The sequence below is a fragment of the Ambystoma mexicanum genome, chromosome 7p (genome assembly GCF_040938575.1).
Source record: "Ambystoma mexicanum isolate Mex_15411 chromosome 7p, UKY_AmexF1_1, whole genome shotgun sequence".
Lineage (NCBI taxonomy): Eukaryota > Metazoa > Chordata > Amphibia > Caudata > Ambystomatidae > Ambystoma > Ambystoma mexicanum.
In genome coordinates, this window is record NC_090939.1 from 17462632 (window position 1) to 17480778 (window position 18147).

An 18147-nucleotide genomic window follows, 5' to 3' on the forward strand; every position below is an offset into this window, starting at 1 on the left:
CACCCCAATGTTTGTACATTGTAAATCAAGAATTGAATGGTATTACACTCAATTTCAATGCTATAAAAAGTATTTAAAATGATTTATTATGCATATTAAATTTGGTGTACGATTAATTAATGTATATATTTTATCTTCCCTTCATTGATATTACTGTTCCTCGATCGATAAGACACATGACTGTGGTTGCTATTGGGGATATATTTGAAAATAGAATTGCCCTAGCACATCGGTGCTGCACTGCCCATTTGGATTGCTGAAATACTGATGGGCAAGTGGATATTTTCCATCAATCAATGGTACACTGAGGCTTGGTGTCTGTCAAAGCCTCTTCTAGACCCAAACCACATATGCAGTGCTTGGCACTGGCATTGAAGGCCTATGGTGAGTAAGATTTTGATAGCAATGATCAATCACCTGACCTGTGTTTACCCCATAACATCCAGAACGTGGGGCTTTAAAGGTATATTATTTTTTCAAACACCTCGGCGAGTGGGCACCTATTTACACACTGAAAGACTATTTCTGTCTTTTGATGTGTGTGTTTTTTTGGGTTCTCCATAGCTCTACATAGCTCACCATAGTGTCCTAAATGTAATTTTCCAATGCTTTTTTGGTAATAAGTGACCGTTGTTGCTAGGTTGACATAGAGTGTGACTCCATGGTTTGCTTTGCATGCACTCCTCCCTGTGTCCTTCCCTTGTGTTTTTCCCAGCCCCCTCCAACACCACTTCTCTTCTTTCCTCTCCCTACCCACTCTATGGTGCTCTCAGTCTCTCCTATCTTTTCTAACTGCTTCTCCATTGACTACCCTGCTTTACCATCCAACTGGCTGCTTCCTGTACTTCCTCTGGACTCATGGAAAACTGCTCCCCTGAACATCCATGAAGACATGCTCTCCAACCTTGATTCCAACACTCCCTGTGTCCTCATCTTACTCAATATCTACTCTGCCTTTGACATGGTCAACCCTGCCATCCTGCTGAAATGTCTCTGTGATAACCAGGGTATCAACGATCAGGCCCTGGCTTGGCTGACTTCTTTCCTCTCCGATCGACCCTCCCAGGTCCAACTTGGGTCCTTCCTCTCCTCTATCTCTATCTGCTTTCAATCCTCCTCTCCCCTGCTTATCTCCTGGCTGAAACTGAAACTGTGCTGGTTACCTGGCTACCCTCTGACCTGGCTATCCTCTTATCTCGGGCCCAGGTCCCCTTCCTGCCAGCTGTACAACTGCACTGCCCCCATAGCAACACTTGCACTCGGGGACTGTTTCGGTATCCCTACAGCCCCCTACCAGCAATTGACACCTGATGTCTGCACTTACCCTTGCACTTTCCACCAGTTGGCTGCACTTTTTATTTATTGTCATTCTTTCCTTATTTTGACTGTATATCCCATGCACTGCCCCCCTCCTCCTTTCCCCCTGCACTTTTACCCTTCCCCCCTCCCTTTGCACTTTTGCAATCTCAATGCCACCTGGCCTAGTATGATCTTCATCTCTGTCTTGCCTCTGTCTCCTCTCAGCCTCCCTTGCCTCGTCGCGCCTTGAAGCACTTCTGCATAGGCGAGTTTTAAATGTCATATCATATCATCATATGATATTGTGCTCTGTTTTGGACAGACACAAAAGGAATTTTAGGTTACACCGGGCTTTCATTGCCTTGTAGTATCGGATTTACTTACCTTGAGTGTAACTGTTGCCCAAAACATATTTGAAGTAATGGCTTCCCCTACTCTGTGAACCGAAAAGCAACTCTCATTGAATATTACACCCCAAGGTCCAACTCTCCTAGAATGACAGTTATCCAGAATACAATTCATAGTTTTATACTGTGCCTATTATAGTCTATGTGATTTCTTGCTGAGATTCAGGGTACAGTGGATAGAGTCTACAAAAGGAATTTTATGTTGGCTGGGTTGTCCTGCGCTCACCAGCTGTTTTCAGATTTGGAAATCTGATCTGTGGCCAAGGGCACACCCTACTGGAATAGTGGGAACCAATTCTTCATCGCCTCTGGCCCCTTCCTGACTTGCTATGGCCTTCCCAAGAAGATACGCTTTTCGCTTGACCATCGCGATTGTGTGCTTTCACGCACTACTGCATTGTTGAGCACAAGGCTACAGACTTCTCAGGGCCGCATTTCAAATTCAGGGAACGACTCCGAAAAATTGTCTAAAGCTCATCCACGCTTACCCAATGCACACTCATGGCCGATTGACACAAGGCCTAGTCGGATCATGAATACAACTAACTTGGTTTGGGCAAGCAATGTAACCTGTCTCGCTTGAGCGTAGACAGGGCTGCCTCAGGCGGGATAGATAGTGTGAACGGCTGTCCCGTTACGCTCACAGCATAATGAATACAAACCTTTCAGGAAAGAAGCCAAGAGAAGGCTTGCAGGGTTTAACAAGGTTAACTTTATTCCGAAATTAAAAAATAATCATGAAAGGTGTCTGCTCTTCGAGAACGTTGAGACTCCATAATTAATGATTTTGCCTAAGAAAGGACACTGCGTCGTGAATGATATCACATATAGATTCATAACCCACACTAGTGATAGGTGAGACAGTATTCATGATCGCGCGGAATTGATGGATGCCAGCCAACAATTTGTTTATGATTTCATGCGTTTTTTGAATGCCACGTGGGTCAGCTGTGCTCAACGCTCCATGGAGCGAAAGAAACTTTGTGGGATGAAACTTATGGAGATAGAAGAAATTAATCAGTTCACACTGACGCGTCTTGTCTGGTATGTATTATTATTCTGGCATTCTTTCACAAAAACTAAACCAACAATGCATACATGCTGAAAACAAGCTTCAATTGTTATGTTACCTTGGAAGAAAGGGAGCAATTGCCAGGCTCGAAGGAAAGAAGCTGTGGAATGCCCACAAAAATGATAACATTTACTGTATTGAAAGTGGACATTGGAACATTTAGTTTCAATTTATGCAAACCGTTGCTCAGAGCGGACACGCCGCGTTACGCCAAGAGAATGGAACTACCGAACATAATGTAAGTTGTACTATACATGATATTTTTGCGATTAAAAACAGAAAATGTTTCTGTTTGCATATGGAAGAATTCACAGACGTTGGAAAATGCCACTTGACGTAAATAGTGGACAGAATATGTTGTTCCGTTGATTACATTTATACCGCGACATATTTAAAAAACAAAGTGCGTTAGTCGTGGTTTCTTTATAAGTCTACTAATAATTGTTATTTGTGTTTAGTTAAGTCGGAATGAGTTAAGGTTTGTTTTTTTGGACGGTATCGGTTACTGACATTGTTATGGGTTGTTAGTTGGAGCATATTGTGACGATTATTCATCGACGACCCGCAACCACAACCTCTATGCAGCCTAGTGATAGCTAAACCACTTCGTCCCATGAAATATCAGGGTGTGCAATCAACGTTGCATTATTGGATGTGCCGGGGGCAGAACATTTTCCAAGGGTACTTGGTTCGCTTTTTGATAGATAATATTACCATTTCCGTTACAATGCCATCTGTTTGTTGTTCCATTTCTGCAGTAGTTTCTCCATACCTTTGGCAGCTATACTGACTTCACAGTGCTAACCTTTCATGCACGTCGTAGTCTAAAATAGTCCCCCATGTTGTCTGTGTGTGTTCATTGTGTGTAGTTTGTGTTCATTATTCGGTTTCATCCGGTGCAGAATTAGAGCATACATTTGAATAAAGAAAGGATGCTAAAATATATATTTTTCTGTTATCTACACAGATATATTGTAACGTTCTGCGAATGCCATAGTTTTCAGCTGCCGTGGGATGACTTCTTCAATCAACAATGCCAGATATGTCTAAATGCCTCGATTTGCATTACCCTAATGTGGGACGATAGACCGGGACCGATATGCCCTTTGGCGCCACCAGCGACAAGGAGCAACCTGTCATCGTTTACGGTGTAGCAAGAAGCTGATGCATCGGTATACACTTCTTCTCCCGAAAGGAACACCATGTGCATTATTTTAAAGTTTTGCCACTGGAGCATAAGGGCACACAACTATTGGTCGTTCATCGCAATCAGTGGATCATGATCATGTGGTTTTTGGAGCGTTCTTTGCTAAATAAAAGCACTTGCGAAATTGCAGATTACTGATGTTTTATTTAACATTATTGATTGCAAATCCGATTTGGGAAGCGCTGTGAGAGGATTTGTGTGTTGGTCTTCCGGGTTCTGCGTTAACTGACGTTATGACGTGGGTGATGACTGGGTGCGTTTGGCTACGCTGCCCACTAACGTCATGAAAATAGGTGGAGCATATCGTTTGGATTAGTGATGTCAGCTTCAGGGACGGGTGATATGATTTACTGCCTTGAGGGCACTCGAACTTAGGGCGATGCAGCAACGGATACGATTAGCACAAGATGGCCTCGCCAGACTCGTTGTTTTTGCATGCGTAAAAGTGAGGAAACCGAATGTAAGGTGCATAGGAACGTTTTTTACGATCAATCACAGTGTGCTGAAAAACACATGCCCAAACGATCGGGACAATAACATTTTTTAGAACACTTTCCCTTTAACGCTGCAAGTCGAAAATTACCAGCTCCTCTTACACCATACCTCTCAACTCACACACTTTTGCGGGTGGCACCCGCCCTGTAAGCAGCTCTCTAACATACATGCCAACCGTCCTGATTTAGGCGGGAGACTCACGACTTTTCCATGAAAAATATTGCAAGTTTTCACATTCTCCCACCTAAAATACTTCTAGCCCCAATGCATTCCTATAGGAACATTTCCAACTCCCCATTTCTATGTTGAAATCTCCCTCCCAGGTGCACCTGAATGTTGGGATGTATGCTCTTACCCGCCAAGCTCTATACCCGTCCATATAAATCAATGGGCTTTCACGCGCCAAAAACAAAATCTGGTGTTTCCACCCGCCCTTGAGCCACAAAATATTGAGATCTATGCTTACAGACTACTGACATTTTCTCACTCTGCTTCATTCCTTTCTTTTCTCTTTCTCTTCCTCTATCTCCTCTTCTTTACTCCTCTGGTATAATTAATCTGTTAAAATTAACAATCCCCCATAATTCCTAATCAGACTAAATCCTAAAGAAGCCAGCTTGTTCATATGTGAGTCGATGGATATTTTTTATGAGGGCCTATAGTTTGTATGTTCATACAATGTAACAAACCATATGGTTGTAGCAACTTCTATTTAATTATTTTCCTGACTACTCCATAGCTCTCAACCATTTATGTCGCAAAGGCGGGTGAAAACACCCAATTTTATTTTGGGCGGGTGAAAGGCCCTTTGAAACGAATGGGTGTGCAGGAGGCTTGGCGGGTGAGTCGGCTGTTTACAAGGCAGGTGACACCCGCCAAAAGCGTGTGAGTTGAGAGCTATGCTACTCATTTGATTACCAATACCGAGCTTTGTTCTATCAACTTGTTTCTTCAACCTTTTTGGTATAACATTCTTGAAACTGTACTTGTACGCATCTCTTTTAATGCCAAAACAAAGAATTTTTAAAATTAAAATAATTCAGAACAGCAAAGACTATAACTATCTTTGTGTGCAAACGAAAGGGATGGGATCCCAGAGTGTTGTCCACTAGCATGAAGCCCTGTGCTGGCATATTTTGTGACATTCTATCTCAACTAGTGGCTAGTAGTTTATTAAATCCCTCTGGTACTTGAAGCTTAACATACATGTTAACCTGAACCATTCCAATCTATAGGTGCATATCCAGTACTGTTTTCGCTTTGCATTCTGGGACTTGTAGTCTGAGTTTTGCAGTCCCGCCCCCCCCCCATTAAAGGCCTCTGATTTGCGGTGTGTAGCCTAAGGTTAGGCTGTAGTCCCTCCACTGTGTCTATGCCGCCCAGCGAGAGTGGAAGTTCTTCTCAGTCTCTCTTTCATGTCGGCGGCCCGCGTGACGTCATGTGTACGCGCGACGCGGCGCGCGCATGTGCGCCGGAAGTGCTGAGCGCATGCAGTAGTGCTGGAAGCCTGGGGACTGGCACCAGACCCGGACCCCCATAGACCGCCCTTCCCTGGACACAGCAGCGCCCTCTGCCATGGCGGCGCCGCTCCCCGCCGCGCTCATACTGGCCCAGAAGCTGGCCGACAATGAGGCGGGCAACCGGCAGCAGGCGGTGCGCAGGCTGCGCAAGTACCTGCGGGCGCGGTGCCGGGGGCCGGCAGGTGGGTGACGCCGGGAGGGAGACAGGCCGCGCCTGTGTCGCGGGATGCTGCTGGCCTTGCGTATTAGAAGGAGAAGTGCTATATTGCTCAGTAGTTCTGGGCTGAAGGGGGGGGGGGGTTCTGGAGGTAAGCCCAGGGAAATGACAGACGTGGCAACTGCAGTAAGATGGCTTGATGGCGATTCGGGGGGGGGGGGGGAGAGTGACAGTTGAGATGCAGTGCCCTGGAGTGGGAGGGGGGAGTGACAGCTGAGATGCAGTGCCCTGGAGTGGGAGGGGGGAGTGACAGCTGAGATGCAGTGCCCTGGAGGGGGGGGGGTGACAGCTGAGATGCAGTGCTCTGGAGTGGGGGGGAGTGACAGCTGAGGGGGAGAGCCCTGGAGTGGGGGGGGGGGTTAAAGCTGAGATGCAGTGCCTTGGAAGGGGGGGGGGTTACAGCTGAGATGCAGTGCCCTGGAGAGGGGGGGTGACAGCTGAGATGCAGTGCCCTGGAGGGGGGGGGAGTGACAGCTGAGGGGGAGAGCCCTGGAGGGGGGGAGTGACAGCTGAGGGGGAGAGCCCTGGAGTGGGGGGGGAGTGACAGCTGAGATGCAGTGCCTTGGAGGGTGGGTTAAAGCTGAGATGCAGTGCCTTGGAGGGGGGGGGGTGACAGCTGAGATGCAGTGCCCTGGAGGGGGGGGGTGACAGCTGAGATGCAGTGCTCTGGAGTGGGGGGGAGTGACAGCTGAGGGGGTGAGCCCTGGAGTGGGGGGGGAGTGACAGCTGAGATGCAGTGCCGGGGGAGAGCCCTGGAGTGGGGGGAGTGACAGCTGAGATGCAGTGCCCTGGAGTGGGGATGTGTCACCTGGGTGGGAATGCTTTGGAGTGAGGGGGTGACAGCTGAGATGCAGTGCCCTGGAGTGGGAGGGGGAGTGACAGCTGAGATGCAGTGCCCTGGAGGGGGGGAGTGACAGCTGAGATGCAGTGCCCTGGAGTGGGGGGGAGTGACAGCTGAGATGCAGTGCCCTGGAGTGGGGGGGAGTGACAGCTGAGATGCAGTGCCCTGGAGGGGAGGAGTGACAGCTGAGATGCAGTGCCCTGGAGTGGGGGGGGGGGTGACAGCTGAGATGCAGTGCCCTGGAGTGGGAGGGGGGAGTTACAGCCGAGATGCAGTGCCCTGGAGGGGGGGGGGGTGACAGCTGAGATGCAGTGCCCTGGAGTGGGGGGGGAGTGACAGTTGAGATGCAGTGCCCTGGAGTGGGAGGGGGGAGTTACAGCTGAAATGCAGTGCCCTGGAGGGGGGAGGAGGGGTGACAGCTGAGATGCAGTGCCCTGGAGTGGGGGGGGGGGGAGTGACTGCTGAGATGCAGTGCCCTGGAGTAGGGGGGGGAGTGACAGCTGAGATGCAGTGCCCTGGAGTGGGGGGGTGACAGCTGAGGGGGAGAGCCCTGGAGTGGGGGGGGTGACAGCTGAGATGCAGTGCCTTGGAGGGGGGGAGTGACAGCTGAGATGCAGTGCCCTGGAGTGGGAGGGGGAGTTACAGCTGAGATGCAGTGCCCTGGAGTGGGAGGGGGAGCTACAGCTGAGATGCAGTGCCCTGGAGTGGGAGGGGGAGCTACAGCTGAGATGCAGTGCCCTGGAGGGGGAGGGGGGAGTGACAGCTGAGATGCAGTGCCCTGGAGGGGGGGGAGTGACAGCTGAGATGCAGTGCCCTGGAGGGGGGGGGAGTGACAGCTGAGATGCAGTGCCCTGGAGAGGGGGGAGTGACAGCTGAGATGCAGTGCCCTGGAGTGGGAGGGGGGATTGACAGCTGAGATGCAGTGCCCTGGAGGGGGGGTGACAGCTGAGATGCAGTGCTCTGGAGTGGGGGGGGGGTGACAGCTGAGATGCAGTGCTCTGGAGTGGGGGGAGTGACAGCTGAGATGCAGTGCTCTGGAGTGGGGGCGGAGTGACAGCTGAGATGCAGTGCTCTGGAGTGGGGGGGAGTGACAGCTGAGATGCAGTGCTCTGGAGTGGGGGGAGTGACAGCTGAGATGCAGTGCTCAGGAGTGGGGGGAGTGACAGCTGAGATGCAGTGCTCTGGAGTGGGGGAGGAGGGGTGACAGCTGAGATGCAGTGCCCTGGAGTGGGGGAGGAGGGGTGACAGCTGAGATGCAGTGCCCTGGAGTGGGGGGGTGACAGCTGAGGGGGAGAGCCTGGAGTGGGGGGGAGTTACAGCTGAGATGCAGTGCTCTGGAGTGGGGGGGGGAGTGACAGCTGAGATGCAGTGCTCTGGAGTGGGGGGGGGGTGACAGCTGAGATGCAGTGCTCTGGAGTGGGGGGGGGTGACAGCTGAGATGCAGTGCTCTGGAGTGGGGGGGAGTGACAGCTGAGATGCAGTGCTCTGGAGTGGGGGGAGTGACAGCTGAGATGCAGTGCTCTGGAGTGGGGGGGAGTGACAGCTGAGGGGGAGAGCCCTGGAGTGGGGGGGGGGGAGTGACAGCTGAGATGCAGTGCCGGGGGAGAGCCCTGGAGTGGGGGGGGGGAGTGACAGCTGAGATGCAGTGCCGGGGGAGAGCCCTGGAGTGGGGGGAGTGACAGCTGAGATGCAGTGCCCTGGAGTGGGGATGTGTCACCTGGGTGGGAATGCTTTGGAGTGAGGGGGTGACAGCTGAGATGCAGTGCCCTGGAGTGGGGGGGGAGTGACATCTGAGGGGGGAGAGCCCTGGAGTGGGGGGGAGTGACATCTGAGGGGGGAGAGCCCTGGAGTGGGGGGGGAGTGACAGCTGAGTTGCGGTGTCCTGGAGTGGGGGGAGTGACAGCTGAGGGGGAGAGTCTTGGAGTGGGGGAATGACAGCTGAGGGGGAGCGCCTTGGGGTGGGGGGTGTGACAGCTGAGGGGGAGAGCCTTGGAGTGGGGGGAGTGACAGCTGAGGGGGAGAGTCCAGTAGTGGGGGGGGGTGACAGCTGAGATGCAGTGCCCTGGAGTGGGGGAGTGAATGAGTGTGAAGATATAAAAGATTTAGTTTTTACCTGTGAACCCATAGGCTCTTTAAGGGAGGTAGCGCTATATGGGATGGATGGGGATGCATATTTTACTCTTACACCAATAATATGACCGACCCAGGAAGTTGGCAAATCTTCAGCTGTTTTATCAACAATTATCTAAAACGGGGAGTACAACGGACGTTCGCTCAAGTCTCCACGATTTTCATGAAAAAATAGTTATATAGTAAAAACTCGTTGTTAGGCAGAATCATATGCAGTACCCTTTGTGAACACCACACACAATTAAGACGAGTGTAAGTACAATTTCACCTTTGGTACACGCCTTTACTACATAGTAAAGGGGTAGCGATGGCTGAGCAGCCAGACTTATCTCAAGAGTAAAGTGAGCATTACAAGAGATTACACAAAGGACAATTACTATGGTTCAAACACTGATTCAAGAATATACATTTATTTGCACCATCATTTATAAAACATTTTTTTTTTTTTGTTAACCTGTTTAAGGTTTTTTACAAATCTGTGCTGTATTACAGTTATTATAAAGCAGCAGAAAATCACAGTCTTAGTATACTACAATAACACCCAATCAATTCTGGACAAGTTAAGCTCAAAATGAAGTGTGAGCAAAATGGCACTCTGGCAATTTAAAAGGGAGAAAAGACAAGGTTATTCAAAATCAATAGCACCAACAAGTTATAGGCAGGGCAATCTAGAAAAGGCTACTACAACTAGGATTCAAGTCAATAGGTCTGGGCCAATGTTCTGGGCCAATGTTAATGGTTCAGAGTCTTTGCAGAGATCACACAGTTCAAAGTAGTTCGCGGTTGAGTCTTTGCCAAGAGTTCAAAACGAGGTTGGTCGAAGGAAAAGTTACTTAAAGGAGAAGAGAAGGACACGCCTTCAGATAGGCGAAAGATTTCCTGCACTTTCACCACGGTCGGACGGAACGAACGACCAAATTTGCACAGTACCTTTTAAAGAAGAAGAATGTTGTAGCTGAGGCAGTTGTTACTGCAGGCTCACGGTTCCTGTAGCTTCAGTCATGGTGACAAGGACAACGGCTGGAGAGTCCTGCACTGCCCAGGGAAGAATCCAGCAGCGGAGCAAAAGGATGAATAAAAGGTGCGCTCCTTAAAACCCAAACTGGTTTTCTTCCCACTGGCTATGTGATCCACTGCAGCGATGCACAGTAAATTCGACCAGGATGAGGACCGGTGTCTGGTGTTTGGAGAGCTGGTTGTTCCCACCAAGCTCAAGGGAAGAAGATTCCTTGCAGATCTCCTCTGTCGTCCGAAGTTTCAGGCAATTCGGACCTGCAGCAGGGCTTCACCCGGCGTCCAGTAGTTGCAGCAGTCGTCTTCCTTTGTTGGTTCTCTCGTTCCAATGACGACTTTGCCTTCCAGTCCCAGAGACTGGCTTTTTATGCACCAAATCCCCCATTCACACAGCCTGGCTGTCCTGGCAGGGCTGCCACCTAGCCAGTCAAACAAGAGTGCGACTTGGGTCTCCAAGGAGACCATGTGCAGGGGGTCTCAAACCCCTCCCTCACATCCTGCACACCCAGACACTCGGGCGCCTAAGGAGAGCTTCTGTGCAGAAGCCCGCCAAAGGACGGCAAACAAAGGAACCAAATCTGGTTTGGCGCGCAGAGTAAAACACTAGAAAGACCTTTACAAAAAGATATGGCAAAAGAACTCGACCAGAACCCAGTTAAATTAAACATGGATTACCGGGTTTGAGTTAGAGGCTACCACCATTGCCGCTAACGGTATCAAAGGCTATTTTCATAGTCTACTGTAGAATATTGACACCAGCCAAATCTTAGAGAAAGGGGAACATAATAATGTTCCATGAGAATCAGACAAAAGGGGATAACTATTAACCCCTCCAGTACTACACGTCAATGGTAACTTTACATGTTCTGGGAGACAGTAGTCAGTCCCAGAAAATGGAGTTTAAAGTCGGAAAAGACAACCCTGTGTCACTGCACTAAAGGTGCTGGGTAACACACAGTAAAAAGATGATGCATATGGGGTGGGTGAGACTCCATAGTCCATCAGCAAAAAAATGTACAACAAAGCAAAACGCCTGTAAGAGTGGGGAAAAAAGGCTCACACTTTTACCAGGTAAAACATTAAACCCCAGAAATCTAGCAAAGCTGCCGAGGGACTCAAAAGGTAAGGGAAAGAAGCCATTCTGGAGAATTCTCCCTAACACTCATCATCATTGACATCGTACTACGTGGCAAAATAAAACCTACGTTAGATGTTGATGGGTCTACGTGGAACATCTAGTTATATTTTCTGTGGGGGGTAGGATTGTGATTGGGTTTCTAAGGTCAGGTGGACAGCTATGCCCACCCCTACTGCAAGTCATCTTCAGTGGCATAAAATACACAACGTGTGGCCCTCTGATTTGCACGCTTCTACCCTTCTGGAATATTACCCTTGCTAGCCGCATGCAAGCTAGTACCCCATGTGCTGGAGGTTTTGGCTTGGTCATACCTCCCCACCCAATTAGCCCAAAATCCACCATCACTCCTGCTGTCTGCCATTCAAATTGTCTTTGTACTCAGCATTGCAAAGTATCACTGTGTCTGAGAATAGAAGGGAGCGTGGGCATGGTCTTCTCAAAGTCTGTGTAGCTTGCCCAAAGTCTATTTTCATCTCGACCATGTGAGAGCAGATCGTGTTTGAGCTCTTTCTTTAGTATTTAACAGTATTAAATTAATGAAATCTGGCATTTCTAGTGTTTTTCCATTACACCTCAACAGGAGCTCGCCTCGCTTCTCACGTTCATTGTATCTTCTCAAATAGATAACTAGTTTCTTGGCTGCCCCAACCCTTGACACCGGGCCAGACAAGCTTTCTCCCTCATAGTCAGCTGTTTTCTTCTACTGAACCACACTTTCAGCCGTTCTGTTCATGGGGTCCTAGTTTGTTTAAAATACGTTATTCACTGGAAGGTTTTGAATGAATCATAACTATGGGCACAGCTCTGGGCAACCCTCCAGACCATTGTTTTTTAGCCTGCCAAGCCATTACAGAAAGGGAAAAACCATATGCAAATCAGGCTTGATCCTACTTGAACTGCTAGACCACATCCCGTTTGCACGAGACCACAAGCATCCACAGACATGTTTCAGCCTTGTTGAGCGTCATCAGTGAGGCGTAGCTTGGGTCTGTAGGCCTGGCCACTTTCCACCCATCGCTTTTGTGCTTAATGTTTGTCTCACTATGCGAGGGAGGGTATGCCCAGGCATGGGTCCCTTGCTCGCTGCACCATAGGGAACCAAGTTGCACCTCACTGAGGATGTCTGGGGTTGCTTGTGTTTCTGTGCAGAGAGGACCTGACCTAGCAGTTCTGGCTGGGCTGCTACCATTGGTGGCAATACCTGACTGATTTGCATATGGTTGGACCCCTTTTGCAATGGCGCAGATGGGCTAAAAAACGGTAGTGTGGAAGGTTGCCCAGAGCAATGCCAGTGGTTCAGATTCATTCAAAATTTTCCACCCATCACTTTTGTTCTTGCAGTCTATCACTACATATAGCTAGCCTTCATGATCCCTTAGTCTACTTGTTTTTCAGCGTCTGTACTATTTTATAAAACACCTCTACACGTGCAATATTCATTCTGCTCATGAAATGTTCCTCAATTCTTCACTTCGCCATCAGATTCTATAAGGTCTATTCACCTTCTTCATTGGCATCTCTTCTGGGTGTATCATTTCTGCTTCATTTGACGTCACCAGTCTTATTTCATTCATCTTCACACTTCTTCCGGAACCTCCTTTTAAGAGACTGCCATTTTTCCATGGGTACATCATATAGGGCTTTCTCAATGGATACCTTGTTTCGAGGATTCTTCGCGGTATAGGGACTATTATTGTCATTGTGCATGTCGCAATTTCAGTCTTCTAATATATAGGCAAAATAGCGGCAGGACTTCCCGTAGAGATACTTGGCTCCTCCTCTACACCCCCCCCTCCCCTGTTGATTCACCGAACAATATCTCAAAAGTTTCCACATCTAGACATCCTCTTCTAAAAATAAAAGGTGCGTCTTCGGAGTCCATATCTTCATTACTCCTTTCAGACATCAGCAGTCCAGGTCATGTGACTACATTGTCCATTCGGGCTGCAGTAGATCCATCTTCCCACATACTTCTTGTGGTTTCTTGGATACAGGAACTTTGTTCCCTCAGGTGCTAGAATACCTGCTTCTATTTCTTCTACTTTCTGATTTCATCTGTCTGCTTTTTGGGTCCGAACCCTGAATCGACATTGATCATGATCTTCATTCCTACTGCTTTCTTCACCGTCTTCTTGCACTGTGTGATTATTATTCTGATCACACAGAATCCAAACGTGATCATCACCAACAATGCTCAGAGGAACTTTGAAGATATTTGCCATCCATTGTGCAACCCATGAGAAGATAGATTTAAACCAGCTTCTACTTTCTTCCATCTTTATGTGCAAGTTCGTTAGCAATGTTAAGGCCTCAGTCAAGGTCCCATTCTCGTCAATGTGAAGAAGGTATGAATGTGCAACATGATTCTCCGACTTTAGCCAAACCCCTCCATCCATTGTGCTAATGTCCAAGACACATCTATTCTGCAGGGTAATCAGTTTTATGGCGCTTTTCTTTGATGGAGTTAAAAACCCTTTATGGTAGTGTTGATCATCTGCTGGAGCTCCTAGCGATTGATTTGCAACCAATTCGCCATCGTCTGAATTCCTAGCATGAAGATTGTCACGAACACTGATGAAGTCTGGCTACATAACCTGTGTTCATATGGAATAGAATCAAAGGCTTCTATCGATTTTAACTGAAAAGTAGTTCTCCCTCTTTGTTAAGATTGAAAAGTGATATGTTCTTCCTTAGATGAGCATCTGCTTTTGGAAACTCTCCAATGTTCAGGTCACATGACCGATCACTATAGAACACAGCCCTCCCCAGTCTTTGGGCAACTTCATATAAGCTCTGGATCCACAGGCCCAGTAGTGGTCCATTATCACTGTTGCATCCTTTTATTCCTGGTACATCGAAAATTCGACTGCACTGCTGATTCATTCCAACCTTTCTTGTGCCATTGTTTCTGAAACACAAGGATGCATTCGCTAGAGGATGCATTCGCTAGAGGTACTATCTGCAACGGTCCTACTTTGTCATCAACCCATGTCAGCAGCTTTGCAATGTTCGGCCAATGATGTTTGCATTAATTCTCTGCATGCCACACAATTGCTTCAGGCCGTCCGGTTAGTGCTGGCGCCTTGTACACAATCAGGCCTTCCTCCATCCATCTGGAGAAAGCCCTGTTCCCTTAATTTGCAGCTGAACTCTCTCCTTACATCTTCGTATTTCTTCAGGGTCCTTTCCTCTCCTTGCATCTTCGTATTTCTTCAGGGTCCTTTCCTTGACAATTGAGCTTTTTATTTATTTCCCATTGTTCCAGGCTGTTTATATCTTATCACATGATCTCTGGTGTGGGATCTCTCCTGCACATAATCATCTTCTGGAGCTGTCTTCTCAGTCACCCATACCAAGTATGATGTTCGACCCTGGAACTGACCTCTCATATGGCAGAGTACAAGGTGCGTCAGTGAGTGAGCTTTCTGGGCTGCTACTTCTATAGCTATGAATATCTTAATTTCCCCATGGCATAAGGTATGAGAGAACAAACATAGCAATTCTCCTTAGAGGTTCTCTCTCCTACCTTTTTTTTCATGTGCTGATACCATGTGTCATTCCCCAAATGTACTGTACTGTCTAGATAATTATTTAATTCATAATCCGCTGATTCTGGGAAGAATCAAAGGGACTTCTACCTTGCTTGTACCAATGAAGTAGACAGTATGGATTAGCAAAATCAGGAGAATAATAAATGCTTAGCACGCATAAAACTCATCAATGCTATCAAACCCTTCCTAGCCGAGCCCAACTGCCACTCTATAGCCATAGCCACTGTAGGCGCAAAGTTAGACTATTGCAACTCACTCCTTGCAGGCACTTCAGGTAAAAACCTGAATAAACTACAGAGCACACAAAACAATGCACTCGGGGCAGCACTAGGTATCCCAAGAAGGGACCACATCACTCAAGCAAGACAAGCAGCGCACTGGCTCCCAGTCAAGGACCGCATTACATTTAAAATTCTCACCACAGCCACAAATGCATAAACCCCACAGCCCCGGCTTACCTCTAAGAAACACTCTCAAAAGCCTCATAAGACCCATCAGAACCCACTATGCCAACCAACTCAACATTCCCCGCATCAATAAAGCGAAGGCTGGAGGGTTAGGCTTCCCTTACCTAAGCTATGGAACGCCATTCCCACCTCTCTCCGAGCTGAAACCCCCTTACTCGCCTTTAGAAAGAATCTGAAAACCACTCTAACTAAACCCCACCTAGAGAGAAACTAAAACCCCGCCTAGAGAGAAACAGATCATCATGGGAGAGGGGGGGCGAAGGCAGAAGCAAAGAGGAGGGTCTTGAGGTGCTTCCGGAATCAGAGCTTGTTTTCCTCAAGTTTCAGGGTGGCAGGGAGGCTGTTCCAAAGGGAGGCCCCAGCCAAAGAGAGATCTACCCCCAGCTCCCGTTTTTTTGAAAAGCGACTGACCCTTGGGGAGTTGGAAGTAGAGGAGCGAAGAGCTCGAGGGGGGGGGGGGGTATTTGCTGAGGAATAGTTGAAGGTATTTTGGACCCAGGCTTCAATACGTTTTAAAGTCCAATTCAAAAGATTCATGTGACTCAAGAACTTAGCTTTGCACTCCTGCTATAATATCTATAAAGAGTGTCCAGGTGGAGCAACAGTCCAAATGGACACTTGCATTTGTTTAGTCAGCAACCGTAACGTCCTTCTGTCATCGATCAAGTGCTCATGCTGAAATTTTGTTTTGCTTCCAAATAAATGGTTTGGGGTTTGTGAATCTCACAGCGTATGGCTTTATGTTGTTCAAATTTATCCATGTGTGTCTCTCTGGACCTCTACTGCTGAGTGAGTGACATTTTCTACAATAAAGGGACCACTAAAATGGGGCTCGTGCCACTTCCTTGTGAAGTTACGCACTAGAACTGAACATCCAACATATAGTCTGGGTACAGGTAGTAGTTCCACAGCTCTTGTTGCTGAATGGTCTTCATCTGTCCTGAGATCGACCCACCCCCTCACCTGCCCTCCTACCCCCGTCCCCTTGTGTCGGAGTTGATCTGAAATGACTGAGATACTAGCAGCGATAGATGTCAAATAAGCACGTAACTGATTGCCTAACATTTCTGCAGTCTTCAGGGAATCACTTCTGCTCCTCGCTGGAGGAGACACGGGCATTCTCATTTGCCTGCCTGTCAATAACTAGTGGGGTGTGAGGTGGTGGCCCAACCCAGGTTGATTCCTTAATGCATACAATGCTAGTTGCACGCAATACAGCCACCCCTTCTTTAATTTCAATTTCGCAATCCTCTCTTTAAGGAGACCGTTCAGTCTCTCACATAGTCCGTTCGCTTGAAGGTGATGAGCAGAAGAATACTTGTGCTTCATACTTAATAATAGGCTGATCTGTTCAAATACTTCATTAACAAAATGGGGACCATTATCGGATCTCAACATCCCGCACAATCCCCATCTGGGAAAGACTTCTGTGACTAAACTTTGCTGCTCAAGTGGCATCAGGGTGTGTACAAGGACTTACTTCGATCCACCTAGAAAAGGGACACGCCACCACTGTCAATATACCTGTATCCACTACATACTTGCAGCATATCAACATTATCAATATGTAAATGCTGAAAAGTACAGTTCGGTCGAGGAATTACTCCTTTGATCGTTCGCAGTGTATGCCCAGCAGTAAACCTTTGACATACGATGCAATTTATTACATAAAATGCAATGCGTTTTAACAGGTTCGGTACGAACCAGTCCTCCGCAATAGCTGCTGCAAGGCTTTCCCTAATGCGCAGGGTAGTGCAGCTGTTAAAGCGCTACCCTTAACGAGGCTGCAGTCATCACTGGCTTGCAGTGCTGTCCTGTCACCATGTTAGGCAGAAACCTGTGCAGTTCCCTTAGGGACCACTGCAAAAGATTTAAGACTACAGGTGTTGGCAGTAAACCCACTTGGTAGCAGTCTGCACCATCCAGATTTACCTGGTAGCTGTGGCTGAGCAGTCAGACTTCCCTCAAGAAGAGTTAGGCAGTATGCAAAGTATACACAATAGGCACCCAGATACAATAATACAAGCAAACACTGACCAGAGCTTTGGTATCAAAGTATATAATTATTTATTTAAAAACACAGTTGAAACACTCCAGCACTCTTATTGTAAAATATTCTAAACACAGTTACTATTGTAATATATACACCCCTTTTTCCTTATCAGATAAGTCACAGTAAAACACCACTTATTTTCATAGAGGTGAGCGCTTAACTAGATTGCACTCCAATAAGTTTGTGAGAAAGGGAGGGAAAAAGACAATATGAAAAGGTACACCACTCTAAGATTCAGGAACACTGTTAGCAAGGCAGAAGAGCAAAAAGTCACTGGTGAGCCAAAGTCCAAAGGCTGGGCCCACTCTTAGAGAGATCAGAGCACAAATGCGCCCAAGATCACAGTTACATTAGGCTTAGAAAGTCTTGCAGAGGGTTCAAAAAGAGTTTAGATAGGCTTTAAGAAAGTTTAGCCAGGGTGTCCCAGACTAACCCAGGTTCGAAAGCCGGGGGCTAAATCTACCCCGTACAGTCGGTAGCAAGGGAAGCTAGGCGGGACACGGTACCTTAAGTGGGAAGGATCCTCCAGCGGTGGCAGTTGTTCCTGCTAGTGGGTGCAAGTTGCGTCGTCGTCCAGGGGAAGAGAAGATCTCGACTTGGAGGAAAGATGAAGGTTGTTGCACTACCAGGGAAGAAACCAGCCGCTGAGTTTTCCGGTTAAAGGTGGTACCTTTGTGTCGTGGTAAAAGGTGGTATCCCGGTTGCCGGGGTGCTTGGCACGGGCAAGGAGGCCACG

General features: G+C 47.9%; 1 protein-coding gene across 1 annotated transcript in view; it reads left to right on the forward strand.

Annotated features, from left to right (window-relative positions):
* Nucleotides 1-5848: 5848 nt before the first annotated feature.
* The window catches only part of LOC138525621 (ribosomal RNA processing protein 1 homolog B-like), a 310024-nt gene continuing 297725 nt past the window's right edge, over nucleotides 5849-18147 (forward strand). Inside the window, exon 1 of the mRNA XM_069635673.1 lies at nucleotides 5849-6182. Within this exon, the coding sequence (XP_069491774.1) occupies nucleotides 6056-6182 (127 nt within the window). The 5' untranslated portion in view covers nucleotides 5849-6055. The remainder of the gene's footprint in view (nucleotides 6183-18147) is intronic.